At 56.6% G+C, this 15,145-nt stretch overlaps 2 protein-coding genes across 4 annotated transcripts; both read left to right on the forward strand.

The window, feature by feature from the left end:
- AARS (alanyl-tRNA synthetase) lies at window positions 258–13,305 on the forward strand. Of its 3 annotated transcripts, none has more exons than XM_021408682.1 (21): window positions 258–383; window positions 979–1,177; window positions 2,191–2,379; window positions 3,082–3,227; window positions 4,009–4,200; window positions 4,411–4,555; window positions 5,254–5,399; window positions 6,025–6,133; window positions 6,226–6,376; window positions 6,716–6,840; window positions 7,069–7,213; window positions 7,584–7,762; window positions 8,226–8,339; window positions 9,028–9,234; window positions 10,182–10,366; window positions 10,704–10,812; window positions 11,039–11,152; window positions 11,491–11,610; window positions 12,033–12,119; window positions 12,657–12,770; window positions 13,024–13,209. In XM_021408682.1, the coding sequence occupies exons 2-21, from the start codon at window positions 1,034–1,036 to the stop codon at window positions 13,207–13,209; spliced, it is 2,907 nt and encodes a 968-aa protein (XP_021264357.1). In that variant the 5' UTR covers window positions 258–383; window positions 979–1,033. The 3 variants fall into 3 exon arrangements, with proteins under 3 accessions (XP_021264357.1, XP_021264356.1, XP_021264358.1); XM_021408681.1 differs by having other exon boundaries at window positions 279–408; window positions 13,024–13,305; XM_021408683.1 differs by lacking the exon at window positions 258–383 and adding an exon at window positions 456–478.
- Window positions 13,452–15,123, forward strand: EXOSC6 (exosome component 6). Its single transcript, XM_021408684.1, has one exon. It carries the CDS (start codon window positions 13,629–13,631, stop codon window positions 14,469–14,471), a length of 843 nt encoding a protein of 280 aa, XP_021264359.1. The 5' UTR covers window positions 13,452–13,628; the 3' UTR covers window positions 14,472–15,123.

Below are 15,145 nucleotides of genomic sequence, written 5' to 3' on the forward strand. Positions count from 1 at the left end.
TTGGGTGCCAAGGCCACCTCAGGTCAGGTCATTGCTGTGCTGCTTCTGTTTATTGTGAAGCTCATCCTTCGTCAGTTAAAGTGCCCTGCCTGGGTGAACAGTGATGGCCGAGTGCCGCAGTGATGGCCCAGCCCCTCCGTAGAGCCCAGCCCAGCCAGAGCACAGTGCGGGCAACCCTAAAATGGCGGCTCCCTGCCTGGCTTCACTCAGGCTGTGTCACGTGATCGACGCGTCCCACCATTGCATCAGCCGGCGCGCGGCCCTCCCCTTGGCCGGAGGAGGGAGGGTGGGCGGAACTTCCGCTGAGCGACGGCCCACGCAGCCAATCGGCGGCCGGCGTCCTGCCTTGCGGGTGCTGCGGCGGCGAGGCCGGCGTGTGCGGGGTGAGGGGCGGTGGTGCCCGGCGAGGTAGGGCCGGGGCCGGGGACTCTGAGCCGGGGGGTTCTGGGCAACGCTGCGGGGTCCGAGGGGAGCACCGGTGGGTGAAGCCTGGCTCGGCGGCCTGGTAGAGCTGAGCCCGGCTCCCGCAGTGCCCTTGGGCCGGCTCCTTCCCTCCTCCGCGGCGGGGCTGTGGTAGCGGTCCCTCAGGGCAGCCTCGGGGTGCCCGGCTCCGCCGCTGCTGTGCGGCTGGACAGGCCGCTCCTCGTGGGGTCAGCCCATCCGTGCCGGCCCTTGCCGAGCTCAGCCATTCGGTGACCCAAGGGTTTATCCCTCTGGGCTGGCTGCAGGGCTTGGCGCAGCAGTACGGCAAGCTTCTGCGTTTGCTGTCCGAGGCGGTGTTTTACACAGCCCTGCTTGCAGGGAGAGGGGACCTGCAGCCCAGGGATGCTTGGGTTTGGGCCAGCACATGTGGGGCAGGTTGATGGGAGGGGCGGTTACCAGCGTGGTGGGACTTTCAGGAAATGAAGGTGGTGATCCTCGTGTTCTTGCCCGAGGCTGACAGCACCTGAGAGCCTTGTTTTACGGTTGTGTCCTCAGACTGCACCAGCCCTGCTACGTTCCCTCCTGCTTGCTTTGGACCCGCAGCTTCAGGATGGAATCCACGCTGACAGCGAGCCAGATCCGGCAGCGATTCATTGACTTCTTCAAGGAGAACCAGCATACCTATGTGCACTCTTCTTCCACGATCCCCCTGGATGACCCCACGCTGCTGTTTGCTAATGCTGGCATGAACCAGGTAGGATTCCAGCTCTGGTCCTTATGAACACCTTCTGCAGCAGCTGAAGGAGTGAAGCTGTTTGCAGAGCCTTTGGAGTTGCCCGTTCCTTCCTAATAAACTGCTGGACAACAGAGCTTACCCATTGTTTGTAAAATGACAAATGGCCCCGAGCAACCTGATGGAACTGTAGATGTCCCTGTTCATTGCAGGAGAGTTGGACTAGATGGCCTTTAAGTGTCTTCCAACTCAAACAATTCTGTGATACTATGAGGGTTTAAAACCTCCTGCAGACAATATCTAGGCAGTGCATTTACCCATCTTTTCTTAGCTGACTTCTTTCCAGCTGTGGTTTGACTTCACCTTGCAGGAGGTTCAGTTCTCTTGTTCACTCATCAGTGCCTGCTCCCTGGGCTGAGCTGGTTCCCATTGCTCTGGTTTCACTGAATTGAGGTTTATATTTGGCCGCTTGCATCCTGAAGAGTTTTCACACATAAAGTAACTAGCAATCTCTGCTGGAGATGATGTGGAAAATCAGCGTTGCGTTCTCCATCTTCTGGTCACAAAGAGGTGGCTGCTGCATCTGCAGGAGTGCTGCTGCAGAGTTGGCAGGAGAAGTTCCTGTGCTTCCTGGGCTGACAGTGCAGAGACGGGAGTGCTGCCAGTCTGCCCTCCTTGACCCTTTGGACCACAGCTAGTACTGCAAATAGTTGCAGAGAGAATCCTGGCGCAAATGACCACCACCAGCTTTAATGAGCAGTTGGGGTTAGGCTGCTGGAAGGGTTTTTCTGGAGTTTTCATTGTCTTTTTGGCAATTGGGAATCTGGCTGCTTTCAGTCCCTATGGAAGTTCTGGGGTTTGGAACACTCCAGGCACGTGTACTGTGTTCTGCATCCTCCCCACATGCAGCACACTCTGGGACATCCAGGCCAGTGGTGTGATACAGAAAATTCTCAGTGCCTTGCTGTTGCTTTCAACATCTGAAAACAGCCCCTTAGTGCTTTCCTTGATTTCTGTTTTTTCTTTCCTCTCAGTTCAAACCCATCTTCCTCAACACTATCGACCCCTCACACCCGCTTGCTAAACTGAGCAGAGCTACCAACACTCAGAAGTGCATCCGAGCTGGGGGCAAGCACAATGACCTGGACGATGTGGGAAAGGATGTCTACCACCACACTTTCTTCGAGATGTTGGGGTCCTGGTCCTTTGGGGATTACTTTAAGGTAAAATAGGCTAATCTGGAACTTCTGCACAAAGTCACGTGTCTGTGAGCTCAGCAGTGTTTGCCAAGAGGAAGGATACTGTCTTGGCACAGAGGGGCTCCTAAGGTACATTTGGCTCCTCCAGCTCTGCAGAATATTTTGTGATAATTACTTAAGATGTACAAAATTGATTGTATTATATTAACGCTGGCAGTTTGGAGTCTTCAGGTAGAAGTTTTAGTGGCTGTCCTGGAGCTGTGGTCATAAAGTAACACTATTCCCAAGCTTCTTGCTGGTGTGAAGTTCATATCACAAAGGGATAATTAAGAATACAGCATTATCAGCACATTTTAAAGGCTATTTTTTTTTTTCTGAGGATGATAGGATTTGACTCTGTTTCACCTGCAAAGCTGTGTAAGACGTGTTGTGTGCCCTGTTTGCTGCATATGCTAGTTTGCCTATTTCTTATGCCAAAGGTCTGAAAGCTCTGGACTGTTTCTTAGACAGCTGTCCTAGTCCAGCTCCTGTCAGTTAGAGCTGGTAGTACAGGGGGACCTCAGGAGAGACTGTGTGTGGAAGGTTTCTGCACTTTTGAAAGGCTGAGCAGATCCTAGTCAGCCACTGATCCCCCTACAGGAGCCTGTACTCTAAGTGAGTAGGTACTGCACGTTGAAGAGAAGCTCTTTTTGCACTCACTTGCTCACCTTGTCTTTCCTTCTGCAGGAACTTGCTTGTAAACTGGCACTGGACCTTCTCACCAAGGAGTTTGGCATCCCTGCTGATAGACTCTACGTCACTTACTTTGGTGGAAATGAGGCTGCAGGACTGCAGCCAGACCTGGAATGCAAGCAGATCTGGCTGGATTTGGGGTGAGGGCCTTCAACTGACAAAGCTTCATGTTTTGATGAGCAGTTGCCATCTGCCTTTCTTCAGAGAAAGATGGCATGTGCTGAGGCAGAGCCTGTCCAACAGCAGCTTTTAACAGAATCAAAGCATCACCAATAATGTTTGCAGGGTGGCAGAGCTGCAAAGCCAAAGGAAGCACTGATACTAGATAGAAGAGGCTGAGATTCAGGTCAGGCCCCAGAGTTTTCATTGCAAAATCTCCTGTATAAGCTTAAGAACTTAAGAAGTGCCCTGCTGTGTCAGATCAGTGGTCTGTCTGTCTGACAGCAGTTCAGATGCTGTTCAGGGGAAGCAGGCAAACCTGACTGTGATCTGTATGCTTTTCTTATCCTCCCAGCACTCACAGTCATTGTATCAAGTATGTTAGCAGGTCATTCATCTATTCCCCTTAGTCTCTGCTTGGGGATGTGCTCCTTCAGAGTCAGGCCGATTCTGTTTTGAACCCACTCAGTCTTGTCCTCTCCAGTCCTGCTCTCGCTTGTGTTGGTGTCAGAGATGCTCCTGTGTTCTCAGTGGCAGCTTTGGTGGGGTGTCGTGTCCATCTCTGCCTCCAGCTGGTACTCCTCAGTGGGGAGCCTGAGTGGTAAAATCTTGAAAGTTAGGCTCTTGAATTGTCAGGGTCCCGAGACAGACTGATCCAGAGGATTAGTGGGCTGAGATTTCTCTTTTGAGGTTCCCTCATAGTTGGGGGACCTCTTGCCTTGCTGTGAGTCTCTCTTGTTCAGTAGGAGCTTCTCGTTACAGGCTGGCTGAGGGCAGGATTCTGCCTGGCAACATGAAGGATAACTTCTGGGAGATGGGTGACACAGGCCCCTGTGGCCCTTGCAGCGAGATCCACTATGACCGAATTGGGGACAGAGATGCTTCGCACCTGGTCAATCAGGATGACCCCAACGTCCTGGAGATCTGGAACTTGGTGTTCATACAGTTCAACAGGTGAGTGAGAGCTGCTTCCCAACCCAGCTGCTTGGCTGCATTCCCAGTGCTCTAACCCAGGTGCCTCTGTACTGCTTTGCTGTTTGCTGGGGCCTCGTTCTTATACCTGCAAACATCTTCAGCGATTTGGGTGCTGTAGCAAGCTGAATTCTGGCATTGCCCCCCTGCCTCCACCTGTGACAGCTTGTCTGTCTTTCTGTGTCTGGGCAGGGAAGCTGATGGGAGCCTGAAACCTCTTCCCAAGAAAAGTATTGATACTGGGATGGGTTTGGAACGACTGGTTTCTGTGCTGCAGAACAAGATGTCCAACTATGACACCGATCTTTTCCTTCCTTACTTTGAAGCCATCCAGAAGGTACAAACTGCGGAATCTGGGCCTGATCCAGTTGCATCCATTGCCTGGATCGCTGGGGAGATGTGTGGGGCAGGTCAGGTTGAAATGGTTATGTTTGCAGGTCTCTGTTTTCCCAGCTATTACGAGCCCCACAGGTTCGTGCTTTGCTGAGGGTAGGAACGCTGGCTGGCCCAGTAATTACTGCTTTGGGGGATGTTTCCCAAGGAAAACGAGAGACAGGAGTAGTGCAGCTTTCTCAGGTGCTTCCAGCAAACTGTACCACATGCAGGCACTGCTTTATTACAGCAGTGTTTTTTCTCTGGGGTACAGATAGAAACACCCTGAAGCGGGGAAGCTGGGACCCTCTCCCACCTGGCAGAATTTGAAAGGATTCTTGGCTGGGCAGGTTACATCAGGCCAGAGTCTGTGAGCCTGTGTGCAAAACAGATGTTTTCCCTTTTGGTTCCCATTTCACTGTGTCCCTCTCCCTCCCTCTTCTGTGCTGGGCTCTTACTGGTGAGTTAAGCTGGCTTTACCTCCCTCTGCTCCTCGATGTCCTTCAGCCCTGAGAACGCAGGCACCATGCAGAGCTCTCCATCCTCCCCCCGTCACCTCCTTCCCAGAGCAGCGTGCCATCTCTGCGGGACGAGGCTGGCTTCTGAGGCGCTTCCCTGTCGTTCTACCACGCTGCTGATCCCTGCGTTCTCCTCCCAACGCAGGGCACGGGTGCCAGGCCGTACATGGGGCAGGTTGGCACTGAGGATGCGGACGGCATAGACATGGCGTACCGCGTGCTGGCAGACCACGCACGGACCATCACGCTGGCCCTCTCCGATGGTGGCAGACCTGACAACACCGGCAGAGGGTAAGGAGGGAGCTGCTGCAGTGCTGCTGTGTCCGTTCTGCTCAGCACAGGATCTGGCGTGTCTCCGAATTCATCGCTGAAGCAGCAGATAGCAGAGCGTTAGTTCGGTGTATTTGAATCCTGATGGCAAGGTTCACCTGAAGAACCAAGACGCACAGATCTGAGCTTTCTCGTGACTCCCACAGAGGGGATTGCTGTGGATAGATAGGCACAAAAGCCTGTCTGGTGTGGTACTGCTGTCAGAAAAGCCATGACGTTTGGGCTGAGGGGATATGTTGTGGGTAACGCTGGACTCAGGACTGACTCTTAAGCACACAGCGAGTCTGAGCCAGGGGGCTGAGGACTGGGCAGGATCCCTGGTGCATCCCCCGAGAACAAATCAGAGGTGTGACATTTACATTCAGGGGCTCTGCTGTTTTTCACTGAGAGGGTGGCGAGGCCCTGGCACAGGCTGCCCACAGATGTTGTGGATGCCCCATCCCCAGAGGTGTTCAAGGCCAGGTTGGATGGGGCCCTGGGCAGCCTGATCTGGTGGTTGGCAACCCCACTCGTGGCAGGGGAGCTGAAGCTAGATGATCTTTGAGGTGCATTCCAACTCAAACCATTCTGTGATCCTATTCCCTAGGTATGTGCTGAGACGGATTCTGCGCCGTGCTGTGCGCTACTCCCATGAGAAGCTCAATGCCCCCAAGGGCTTCTTTGCTACACTGGTTGACGTTGTGGTGCAGTCACTGGTAAGTTCTGCCCCCACTCCACTGCATCTGCTGCTGATGTCATCTGCTGAGGTGTGCAGACCTCTCCATGCTGAATCCTCTTGGATGTGCAGGGAGATGCCTTTCCTGAGCTGAAAAAGGACCCAGATATGGTGAAGGACATTATCAATGAAGAAGAGGATCAGTTCCTGAAAACGCTCAGCAGAGGACGTCGCATCCTGGACAGGAAGATCCAGAGCATGGGCGACAGTAAAACCATTCCTGGTGAGGCTGTGGCTTCTGTCTGGAGGCACCAAAAGTCATTTATCATGGGATAAATGGGACTGAGGGCTGAATTGGGCTGGGAATTCAGTGTTGGTGGAAGGTGTGAAGGGCAGAGCTGGAGTCAGTAGACCACTGCTCTTTTCTCTGGCCTGTGTTCACTTGCTCACGTCTCTGAGATGCACAGACATGGCATGGCAGTGTGATCTCTGTGCCCGGAGACTGTCAGTGAGGAGACTTTTATGTGCTTGTGTCCACCAAACCTGATCTATAGCGCACTTTTCATTGAGGAGCAGTGTCCTGTGGAGTAGGAGTGCTGAATTCTCTGCTTTTTCCATGAAGGTGATACTGCCTGGCTGCTGTATGACACCTATGGTTTTCCTGTGGATCTCACTGGGCTGATTGCAGAGGAGAAAGGCCTTGTTGTGGACATGGAGGGCTTTGAAGAAGAGCGGAAAAACGCACAGGTAGATAACTGCTCTGGGGGAGGCTGATCTGAGAGTGGGCAGGGAGGGTTCCCTTTGTTTTAATCTGTGGCCCTGTGTTCCTGCTCCTCTCTTATGGTGTGCGCTCTCCCCCGGAGCTCTCCCCGGAGTGGCCAGAGCCCTTTGGGAAAGACCAGGGCACAAGACCAGAGCTGTCATCCACGAATGCTGGGGTGGGTTTCCTTAAGCTTTGGTTCTTGTCATTGGCAGCTCAAATCCCAGGGCAAGGGTGCCGGAGGGGAGGACCTCCTCATGCTGGACATCTACGCCATCGAAGAGCTAAGGGCCCGAGGGCTGGAGGTGACAGATGACTCACCAAAATACGGTTATACTTCAGATCCCAGCGGTACCTATGGTATGAAAAAGCCCTCTCAGAACCACCCTCCGCTGCCCAATCCTTTCCTCCCACATCTCAGTGGGAGGAGCTGCTTTGTCTTCCTGGGACATCTGTCTTAACAAGGTCCCCTCTGGGTTCATCTTTCCTGCGACGTGCAGGTGGGAGTGGAAATGTGTGCAGGTGAATAGTTGTGCAAGGAAGGGACCGTTCCTGCCACAGAGAGCACTGAATGAATTCTCTTATCCAGCTGTTGCTATAGTTCTTCCTCCTTACCCCCTGCAAATGGAGCTGCCATGAGCTCCTGCAGCTGCTGGGAGGTGTTGCTGTGAAGTTCTGCTCCCGTGTGGTGTCTTGTTTCACTGACACTGCCTGTTGTCTTTCGTGACAGATTTTGGGAGCCTTGTGGCCACAGTGAAAGCCATCCGCAGGGAGAAGAAGTTTGTGGAGGAAGTGTCCACTGGCCAGGAGTGTGGGATAGTGCTGGACCGGACCTGCTTCTATGCCGAGCAGGGTGGGCAGATCTATGACCAGGGCTACATGGTCAAGGACGATGACAGCAGGGAGGATGTGAGTCTGCCTGAGAGCCTTTCACTAGTCTCAGTCTCACCTGCAGCCTGGGCAGTTGGGTGCAGAGGAGAAGGGGCCCAGTAAGCTCTGGTGATTTCCTGCCTTGTGTCAGCACCTGCACAGGTTTCTTTTTTGGGGGTGCAGGATGGCACAGATGTGGTAGAGTTGTTTCCCTTGCTTGGGAGGTTGCACTGAACTCTGCTGCAACATCAGGCTGTTGCTGTGCCATAGGTGCCTGTGGTGGTGGTGCTGGGGGGGCTGTGCTGAAGGACAGTGCTTTTAAGCTGAGGTGGGGACCTCTTTCAGTTCTGCTCTGCCTGGGGACATCTTGCTTTCCCATATCCCACACACCACTCCAGCTCTCGCTTACACCTTTCCAGCTGCAGCTCAGGGCTCTGGCAGGACTGTGTGTCTCCCTTGGCCTGTCGCCCTCCTTACTGGGTACGTTTCCTTCTTCGTACAGAAAACTGAATTCACTGTGAAGAATGTTCAGGTCCGAGGAGGCTACGTGCTTCATATAGGAACTCTGTATGGAAGCTTGAAAGTAGGAGACCAGGTCCACCTGTCAATCGATGAGGTGAGTTAAGGCATGGTATAACAGATGGCTTCGTCTCTTGGCCGTGTCTCCTTCCTTTGGAGCAGCGTGGGTGCTGCTTTGGGGGTGTGGAGATTGGGTCCTGCTCTCCCTGCAGCACACGGTTTGGGCAAGCTGAGTCAGGACCTCTCCTTCTGGGATCTGCCTTCTCCCTTCTGTGAGGCAGATAACATGCTGCTGGCTCAGCCACACTCTCTGGGTTTTGCTGACCTGAGCAGGACCACGCCTTTGGCCCTGACCAGGAGGTGGGATGCACGTGCAGCACCACTGTGTTGTTGACAGTGGAGAGCCTGGGCTGTCAGCCCTTCTCCAGACATCGCTCCAGCAGGCTGAGCCTGCTGAGTGAGTGCTGGATGGAGCCCAGTCTGCAAAACACATTTCCCTTCCCTATAGAGGCACCTTTGGAGCAAGAGAGAAGGCATTTTGCAGTGTTTTTCCCTGTTGAGGGGAAAATGTTACCTGTGAGCCTCTTTCCAAAAAGGCCCAGCAAGGGGACTGGCAGGGATAAGCTGTGTACAAATGTGGAGGGGAATGTCCTGCTCCTGTAGCTGAGGCTCCAAGGCAGCAAGTTGTTTCTGGTGAAGCAGCATGTTAGCCTCTACCTCCACAGCTGGAGGTGATCCTGGCTGTGCAGTGTGGGGCCCCATCTAACAAGGCCTTTCTCCATCAGATGAGGCGGAGACCGGTCATGAGCAACCACACAGCCACCCACATCCTCAACTTCGCCCTGCGCTCAGTGCTGGGAGAAGCAGACCAGAGAGGGTCACTGGTGGCACCGGACAGGCTGCGGTTTGACTTCACAGCCAAGGGAGCCTTGTCCACGCAGGAAATCAAGAAGGTTGAAGGCATCGCCAACCAGATGATCGAGGAGGCAAAGGTGGGCTGGTAGAGTTGGCTTAGCCAGTTTGGTGGCCCCATCCTCCAGGAAGGAAGAATCCTGCCCTTTTCCTCGTGGATCCACGCGCTGGCTTGCTGCAGTGTTTGAACTGGGCTTGGTGGACAGCTGAGGCACCAGCTTTCAGTAGGAGTCTGGCTTGAATCCCATTCTTTCACTGCACGCCCCTCCTTGGAGTTGAGCTGTGTGTGTGCAGTGTAACGTGGATAAGTGCTTGTTACGTTGCCATTTCCCCATTGTGTGAGGACAGAGAGAAAACTTATGCCTTGGTCATCACCTCTTCCCACCAACCCCTCATACAGGGACCAGCTCCCTGTCTCTTTAATCCTTGGGTTTGGCTGGTATATATATATATGCTTATGAGAAAGATACCTTAAGTGAAGTTTTTGGATGGTCTGGGATACTGGAAGCGTGGCCCAGTAGGAGTCTTCTGAGCTGCTGCTGAGTACTGTGCACAGATTTGCATTGCCTCAGGGGATTTTGGGTGGAAAAATTCCATGTACCTTGATCTGTTCCTTTGTACCAAGCCCCCTCCAGCCTGGAGTGGTTCTTTGCCTGCTCTAGTGTCACACTGTCTGCAAGAAGTTTAGCAGAGCAGTGGTGTGTCCTTAAAGACAAGAGAGTCGCTCTGTGAGGTGGCAGCCCTGTGCCAGCACAGCTCTCAGGAGGATCCTGTGTGCTGCTCGGGAGTTTGCAGTTAGAAACCATTGGAATGTACAGGAGGTCTGAGCAGTCACAGGAGTCAGGAAATTTAGAAGATCTGTCAGTTACCTTGGGATCCCTGCAGCTCAACCAAACCCAGGTCGGGTGGAGCTTTTAGATCCCTTTTAGCATCTTTCAGAGGAAGTCAGGACACCCTGGAAATGCAAGCCCTCGGTCGCAGCTGACAGGACCAGCTCTCACCTGCATCCTTTTCCCTTGTTCTGCAGACTGTGTATGCCAAGGACTGCCCACTTGCAGCAGCCAAAGCTATCCAAGGGCTGCGGGCAGTTTTTGATGAGACCTACCCTGATCCTGTCCGCGTAGTCTCCATTGGCATCCCTGTGGAGGAGCTGCTGGCTGACCCCTCCGGCCCCGCGGGCTCCATCACTTCCATCGAGTTCTGCGGAGGGACGTGAGTATCAGGAGAGGCCAGGGAAGGCAGTAGGGTGAGGGAAAAGCAGTCCCTGCCAAGCCTGAGCTTCTGAGGGCTGCAGTGTGGTTGTGTGCTGGGCAAGGAGACTGCCTGCATGCTGTCCCTACCCCACACGGTGTCTGACAGCGCTGGTGCTTGCCACCCTTCCCTCGCTCTTGTGCTTGTAGTGGCTAGGTTGGGTTTTCTGTCTGTCCCTTGCTACTTCTCCCTGACAGGGTGGTTTTCTGGTTTCCTTGCTGAATCCTGCTGAGATGAGAAGTGGACCGGACTGTTAACTCTCTCTTGTTGTGGGTCTCTTTCTGGGTTCTTTCCAAAGGCACTTGCAGAACTCTGGCCATGCTGGCCCCTTTGTGATTGTTTCAGAAGAAGCCATTGCTAAAGGCATCCGGAGGATAGTGGCAGTCACGGGGGCTGAAGCTCGGAAGGTAAGGGGAGGTGGGAGTTCTTCTCTTTGGGGGGGATCTTGGCAGTCCCTCTGGCAAAGGAGAGTCCAGCCAGAGTCTGGCCCTGGGCAAGCACTGCCTGCGTTGGCTCTGCTGCTTCCCTGGGAGTTACTGAACTCCATGCCTGGCGCTGCAGCCTTCCTGCACTTCTCTTGGGGTGGCCTGGTAGCTCCCTCTGCGTGCCGTGACTCAAATTGTGTTCTGCCAGGCCCTCAGGAAAGTAGAGAGCCTCAAGAAATTGCTGTCAGCCCTGGATGCCAAGGTGAAGGTCCAGACAGCTCCCAACAAGGACGTGCAGAAGGAGATCACTGACCTCAGCGAGGTGAGGGTGGCAGCAGTGCTGGGACCTTGATTGCTGGCACTGGGTGGTACTAATGAGGCCCAAATTGTTTCCTGCTTTTCTGCCTCCTCCTCTGGGGTCTCCTTGTCTTGGTTACTCTCATGGGTTTAATTGCTGGTGATTTTAAGTCTTGTGCCAGCACCCTGTAAGACACGAGCTGAACAGAGATCCCAGCCCTGTGTTCTTCGGGTGCTGCAGCTTGTTGGACAGTGGGAGAGGGGAGCTCAAGGCACTTGAGGTTCACAAGTGCAGTGCAGCATGCCCTGCCTTCTGCCATGGCCATGGCCGCCTTTAACCCTCCCTGCCCTTCTGTTTTGCAGATGCTGGCCACTGCTGTTATCCCACAGTGGCAGAAAGATGAACTGAGAGAAGCTGTTAAAGCACTGAAGAAGGTTATGGATGATCTGGACCGTGCCAGCAAAGCTGACATCCAGAAACGAGTGAGCCCTGGCTGGGGGTAAAAGACAGCATGGGAGGGCTGCTGGGGGCTGTCCTGGGAGCTCCACTTGTGCACGCTGCAGAAGGGAGCTGAGCTGTGGCTCTGTGCCTGTTCCTTGGAAGACGGGGTGCTCCTTCCCTAGCAGTGGTGCTCCTGCAGCTGGGTGCAGGGTAAGGGTGGTGCCTGGGGCTTCCCCTGGATCCCATCAGCTTTTCCTGGAAGAGGAACCATACACATCACTGCTGCTGCTTTGCAGAATGCTTTCCCTCCTTGGAGCTTGTATTTTTTTTCCCAGCACTGCAGTGTGGGACTGCCTGAGGCTGGGCTGCGGGCGTGCTGGGACACCTAGGGGAACTTCGGTCCGGGTGGTTCTTGTGTCCGTATGCATTGTGCAGGCACCTGAACAGTGCTGTCTGTCCTCAGGTACTGGAAAAGACGAAGCAAGTCATTGAGAGTCACCCTAACCAGCCACTAGTCATCATGGAAATGGAAAACGGAGCCTCGGCAAAGGTATGGCAAGGTCTGGTCGCTCCTCCTTGTGCCCAAGGAGGCGTTGGGTGGGCTGTGTTTGCTCGTGGAAACAGTGCTGTGTTACAGAGGTGTCAGGCCACCTGCCAGCCCTGAGCAGGGGCTGATGACGAGGGAGAACACCTCTGTAGTGCACCCCGTGTCCCAGCTCCTGGGCTTACAGAGGGGCTTGCAGGGAGGGGTGGGTCTGAACCATTCCCTGGGCTTCCAAACCTGGTGAGAATTTCCCCTATGGAAATGGCATTGGGTTCCAGACAAGACTCATCCAAAAGGAGTCACGATGCTAAAGTGCAGGCTTCTAAATCAGCTCTGGAAACAATGTTGGACTAGCCAAGCTGTAAGGCCCTAATTAAATTTCCACTGTGGGAGCCTGATCTGGTGCTGCTTCCAGATTCCTGCTCTCTGTTGGTGGCTGTCCCCATCTCCGTGACGCTGGTGCTCACAGCTGGGATGGAGTGCTGTGGGATCTGGGGGCAGGCCCAGGGCAAGGTGAGCCACCGTGCTTCTGTCCTCCTGCAGGCCCTGAACGAATCACTGAAGCTCTTCAAGACCCATTCCCCCCAGACTGCCACCATGCTCTTCGCTGTGGATAACGAAGCGGGCAGGATCACCTGCCTTTGCCAAGTGCCCCAGGTCAGTGTCTGCTTGCTGCTGTGCCTTTCTCAGAGCCTTTCTCCCCCAGTGGCAGAAAGACGAGTCTCGTACAGTGCAGCTAAAAATCATTCTGGGGGATGAGAGCTGCAGCCTTGTGCTTGGTGCTCTCCTAGTGCTGCCAGGGGGATGGAGCGGGAGGGGAAAGGGGAGAGCTGGGGCTCAGGAGCTGCATGTTGAAAGAGCCTCCCTCCCTCCCTCCCACCTTGCCTCCTTTTTCCCTTTTCCTCTCCAGGAGACGGTGCAGAAGGGCCTGAAGGCCAGCCAGTGGGTGCAGGAGGTCTCTGCCTTGATGGATGGCAAAGGTGGAGGGAAGGACGTCTCAGCACAAGCCACAGGCAAGAACGTGGGCTGCCTGCAGGAGGCCCTGCGCCTGGCCACGGACTTTGCCAGGCTGCACCTGGGGGAGCTGAAAAACTGACGGGAACCCCACAAACCTTCTCCTTGGCCCTGCTTCGCTGTTCGAGCCCCGCATCCAATAAATCATAGAATCATTCAGGTTGGAAAGACCACTAAAGCCATCCCCTCTGACCATCGATCCGTGCCTTGTCCCTGGGTGCTATATCCCCACGGCTCTGAGGCAGTGACCCCCCCCCCTCCCTGGGCAGCTGTGCCGGTGTCTCACCGCTCTTTGGGAGAAGCTTTTCCCCGTGCCCATCCTCCCCTCTCCCCTGCGCAGCTCTATCTGGGGGGCACCCAGCGCCGGGCAGGGCTCGCAGCTTGAAGCCGCCCCGTGAGCGAGGCGCGCTGCGGAGCTGCCCTTGGGGGCCGGCCGAGGGCGGGGCGGGGCGGAGCGGCCCGTGCTCCTCCTCCGTCCGTACGTGCCCGCTTCCCCCCGCCATGCCGCTCGATCACCGCCGCCTGCACGGCCCGGAGGACTCGCAGCCGCCGGAGCTGTGGGCAGCGCAGCCCCGGGATGGAGGAGGAGAGGAGGAGGAGGAGGAGGAGGCGAAGAGCGGAGCGGCGCCGCGGGATCCCTGTGCGCTCCGGCCGCTGTTCGCCCGCGCGGGGCTGCTGAGCCAGGCGGAGGGCTCGGCCTACGTGGAGCTGAGCGGCGGCACCAAGGTGCTGTGCGCGGCCTGGGGCCCGCGGGAGGCGGCCGAGCCGGGGGGGGCGGTGGGAGCGGGCCGGCTGCTGTGCGACTTCCGCCGAGCTCCCTTCTGCGCCCGCGGGGCCCGGCCCAGGCCCGGGGGGGCGGCGGAGCGGGAGGCGGAGCGGGAGGCGGCGGCGGCGCTGCGGGAGGCGCTGGAGCCGGCGGTGCGGCTGTCCCGGTACCCGCGGGCTCGGCTGGCCGTCAGCGCGCTGCTGCTGCAGGACGGCGGCTCGGCCCTGGCCGCCGCCATCAGCGCCGCGTCGCTGGCTCTGGCCGACGCGGGGGTGGAGATGTACGACCTGGCCGTGGGCTGCGCGCTGTGCCGCCCTCCGCCCGGCGACGACGGCTCCGCCTCGGGGCCGTGGCTGCTGCAGCCCGGGGAGGCCGAGGAGCGCCGTTCCGCCGCCCGCCTGACGGTGGCGCTGCTGCCCGCCCTCAACCAGGTGTCGGCCGTGCTGGGCGGCGGCCGCGGGGGGGAGCCCGAGGGCTGGGGCCGGGCGCTGCGGCTCGGCGTGGAGGGCTGCCAGCGCCTGTACCCCGTGCTGCGGCACTGCCTGCTGCGGGCCGCGCGGCGCCGCGACGGGGCCTGAGCTGCGCGGGGAGAAGGCCGGGACCCGGCCGCGGTGCGGCACCGGGCTGCCAGCGGGGGCGCCCGGAGCCGCCTTCGGTGCCGCTGGAGAGCCCTGGGATAACCCGTGGCGGTGCCTGTGACCCCGGAGGCCTCGCCCGAGCTGCCCCTCGTGCTGCCAGAGACCCGCAGGACGGCCACCAGAAACGCCTGCAGCCACCACTGATGCCATCAGTGACCCGTGGAGCGCCCCTGGAGCTGCCCTTGGTGGTGCTGGAGACCGCCGAGGACTTCCCTGAGCTAGAGACCCCCAGGAATGCCGCCCAGACACACCAAGCTGCCCCTGGTGCCATCGCAGACCCCCGGGTCCTACCTGAGACACCACCAGAGACTGCCCTGAACGGATCCAGTGCCACCAGAGACCCCAAGAGCTGCCCTTGGTGCCAGCAAAGACCCCCAGGGCCTCCTCAGACCACCCCCAATGCCATCAGAGACCCCGAGCCAGGCCTAGCACTGCTGGAGATGCCGCGACGTCCCCAGCACGATGTTACCACCACATCCCAGCACCTCGGGCCTCGGTGCCTGCTGCCTGTGGTGCTCCGGGGCGGCAGGAAGACATGCTTTGTTGTGTTGCTTTGGGCTTGTTTGTACAATAAAATAGGTTTGTTTTTTTTTTTTTTCCTGGTGAGTTCTGCC

The sequence above is a fragment of the Numida meleagris genome, chromosome 10 (genome assembly GCF_002078875.1).
Source record: "Numida meleagris isolate 19003 breed g44 Domestic line chromosome 10, NumMel1.0, whole genome shotgun sequence".
NCBI lineage: Eukaryota > Metazoa > Chordata > Aves > Galliformes > Numididae > Numida > Numida meleagris.

Coding starts and splice junctions, on each gene's coding strand:
- AARS (XM_021408682.1), top strand. CDS start 1,034: ATGGAATCCACGCTGACAGCGAGCCAGATCCGGCAGCGATTCATTGAC. Junction 4,556..5,253: donor ACTTTGAAGCCATCCAGAAG/GTACAAACTGCG, acceptor CTCCCAACGCAG/GGCACGGGTGCCAGGCCGTA. Junction 9,235..10,181: donor AGATGATCGAGGAGGCAAAG/GTGGGCTGGTAG, acceptor CTTGTTCTGCAG/ACTGTGTATGCCAAGGACTG.
- EXOSC6 (XM_021408684.1), top strand. CDS start 13,629: ATGCCGCTCGATCACCGCCGCCTGCACGGCCCGGAGGACTCGCAGCCG.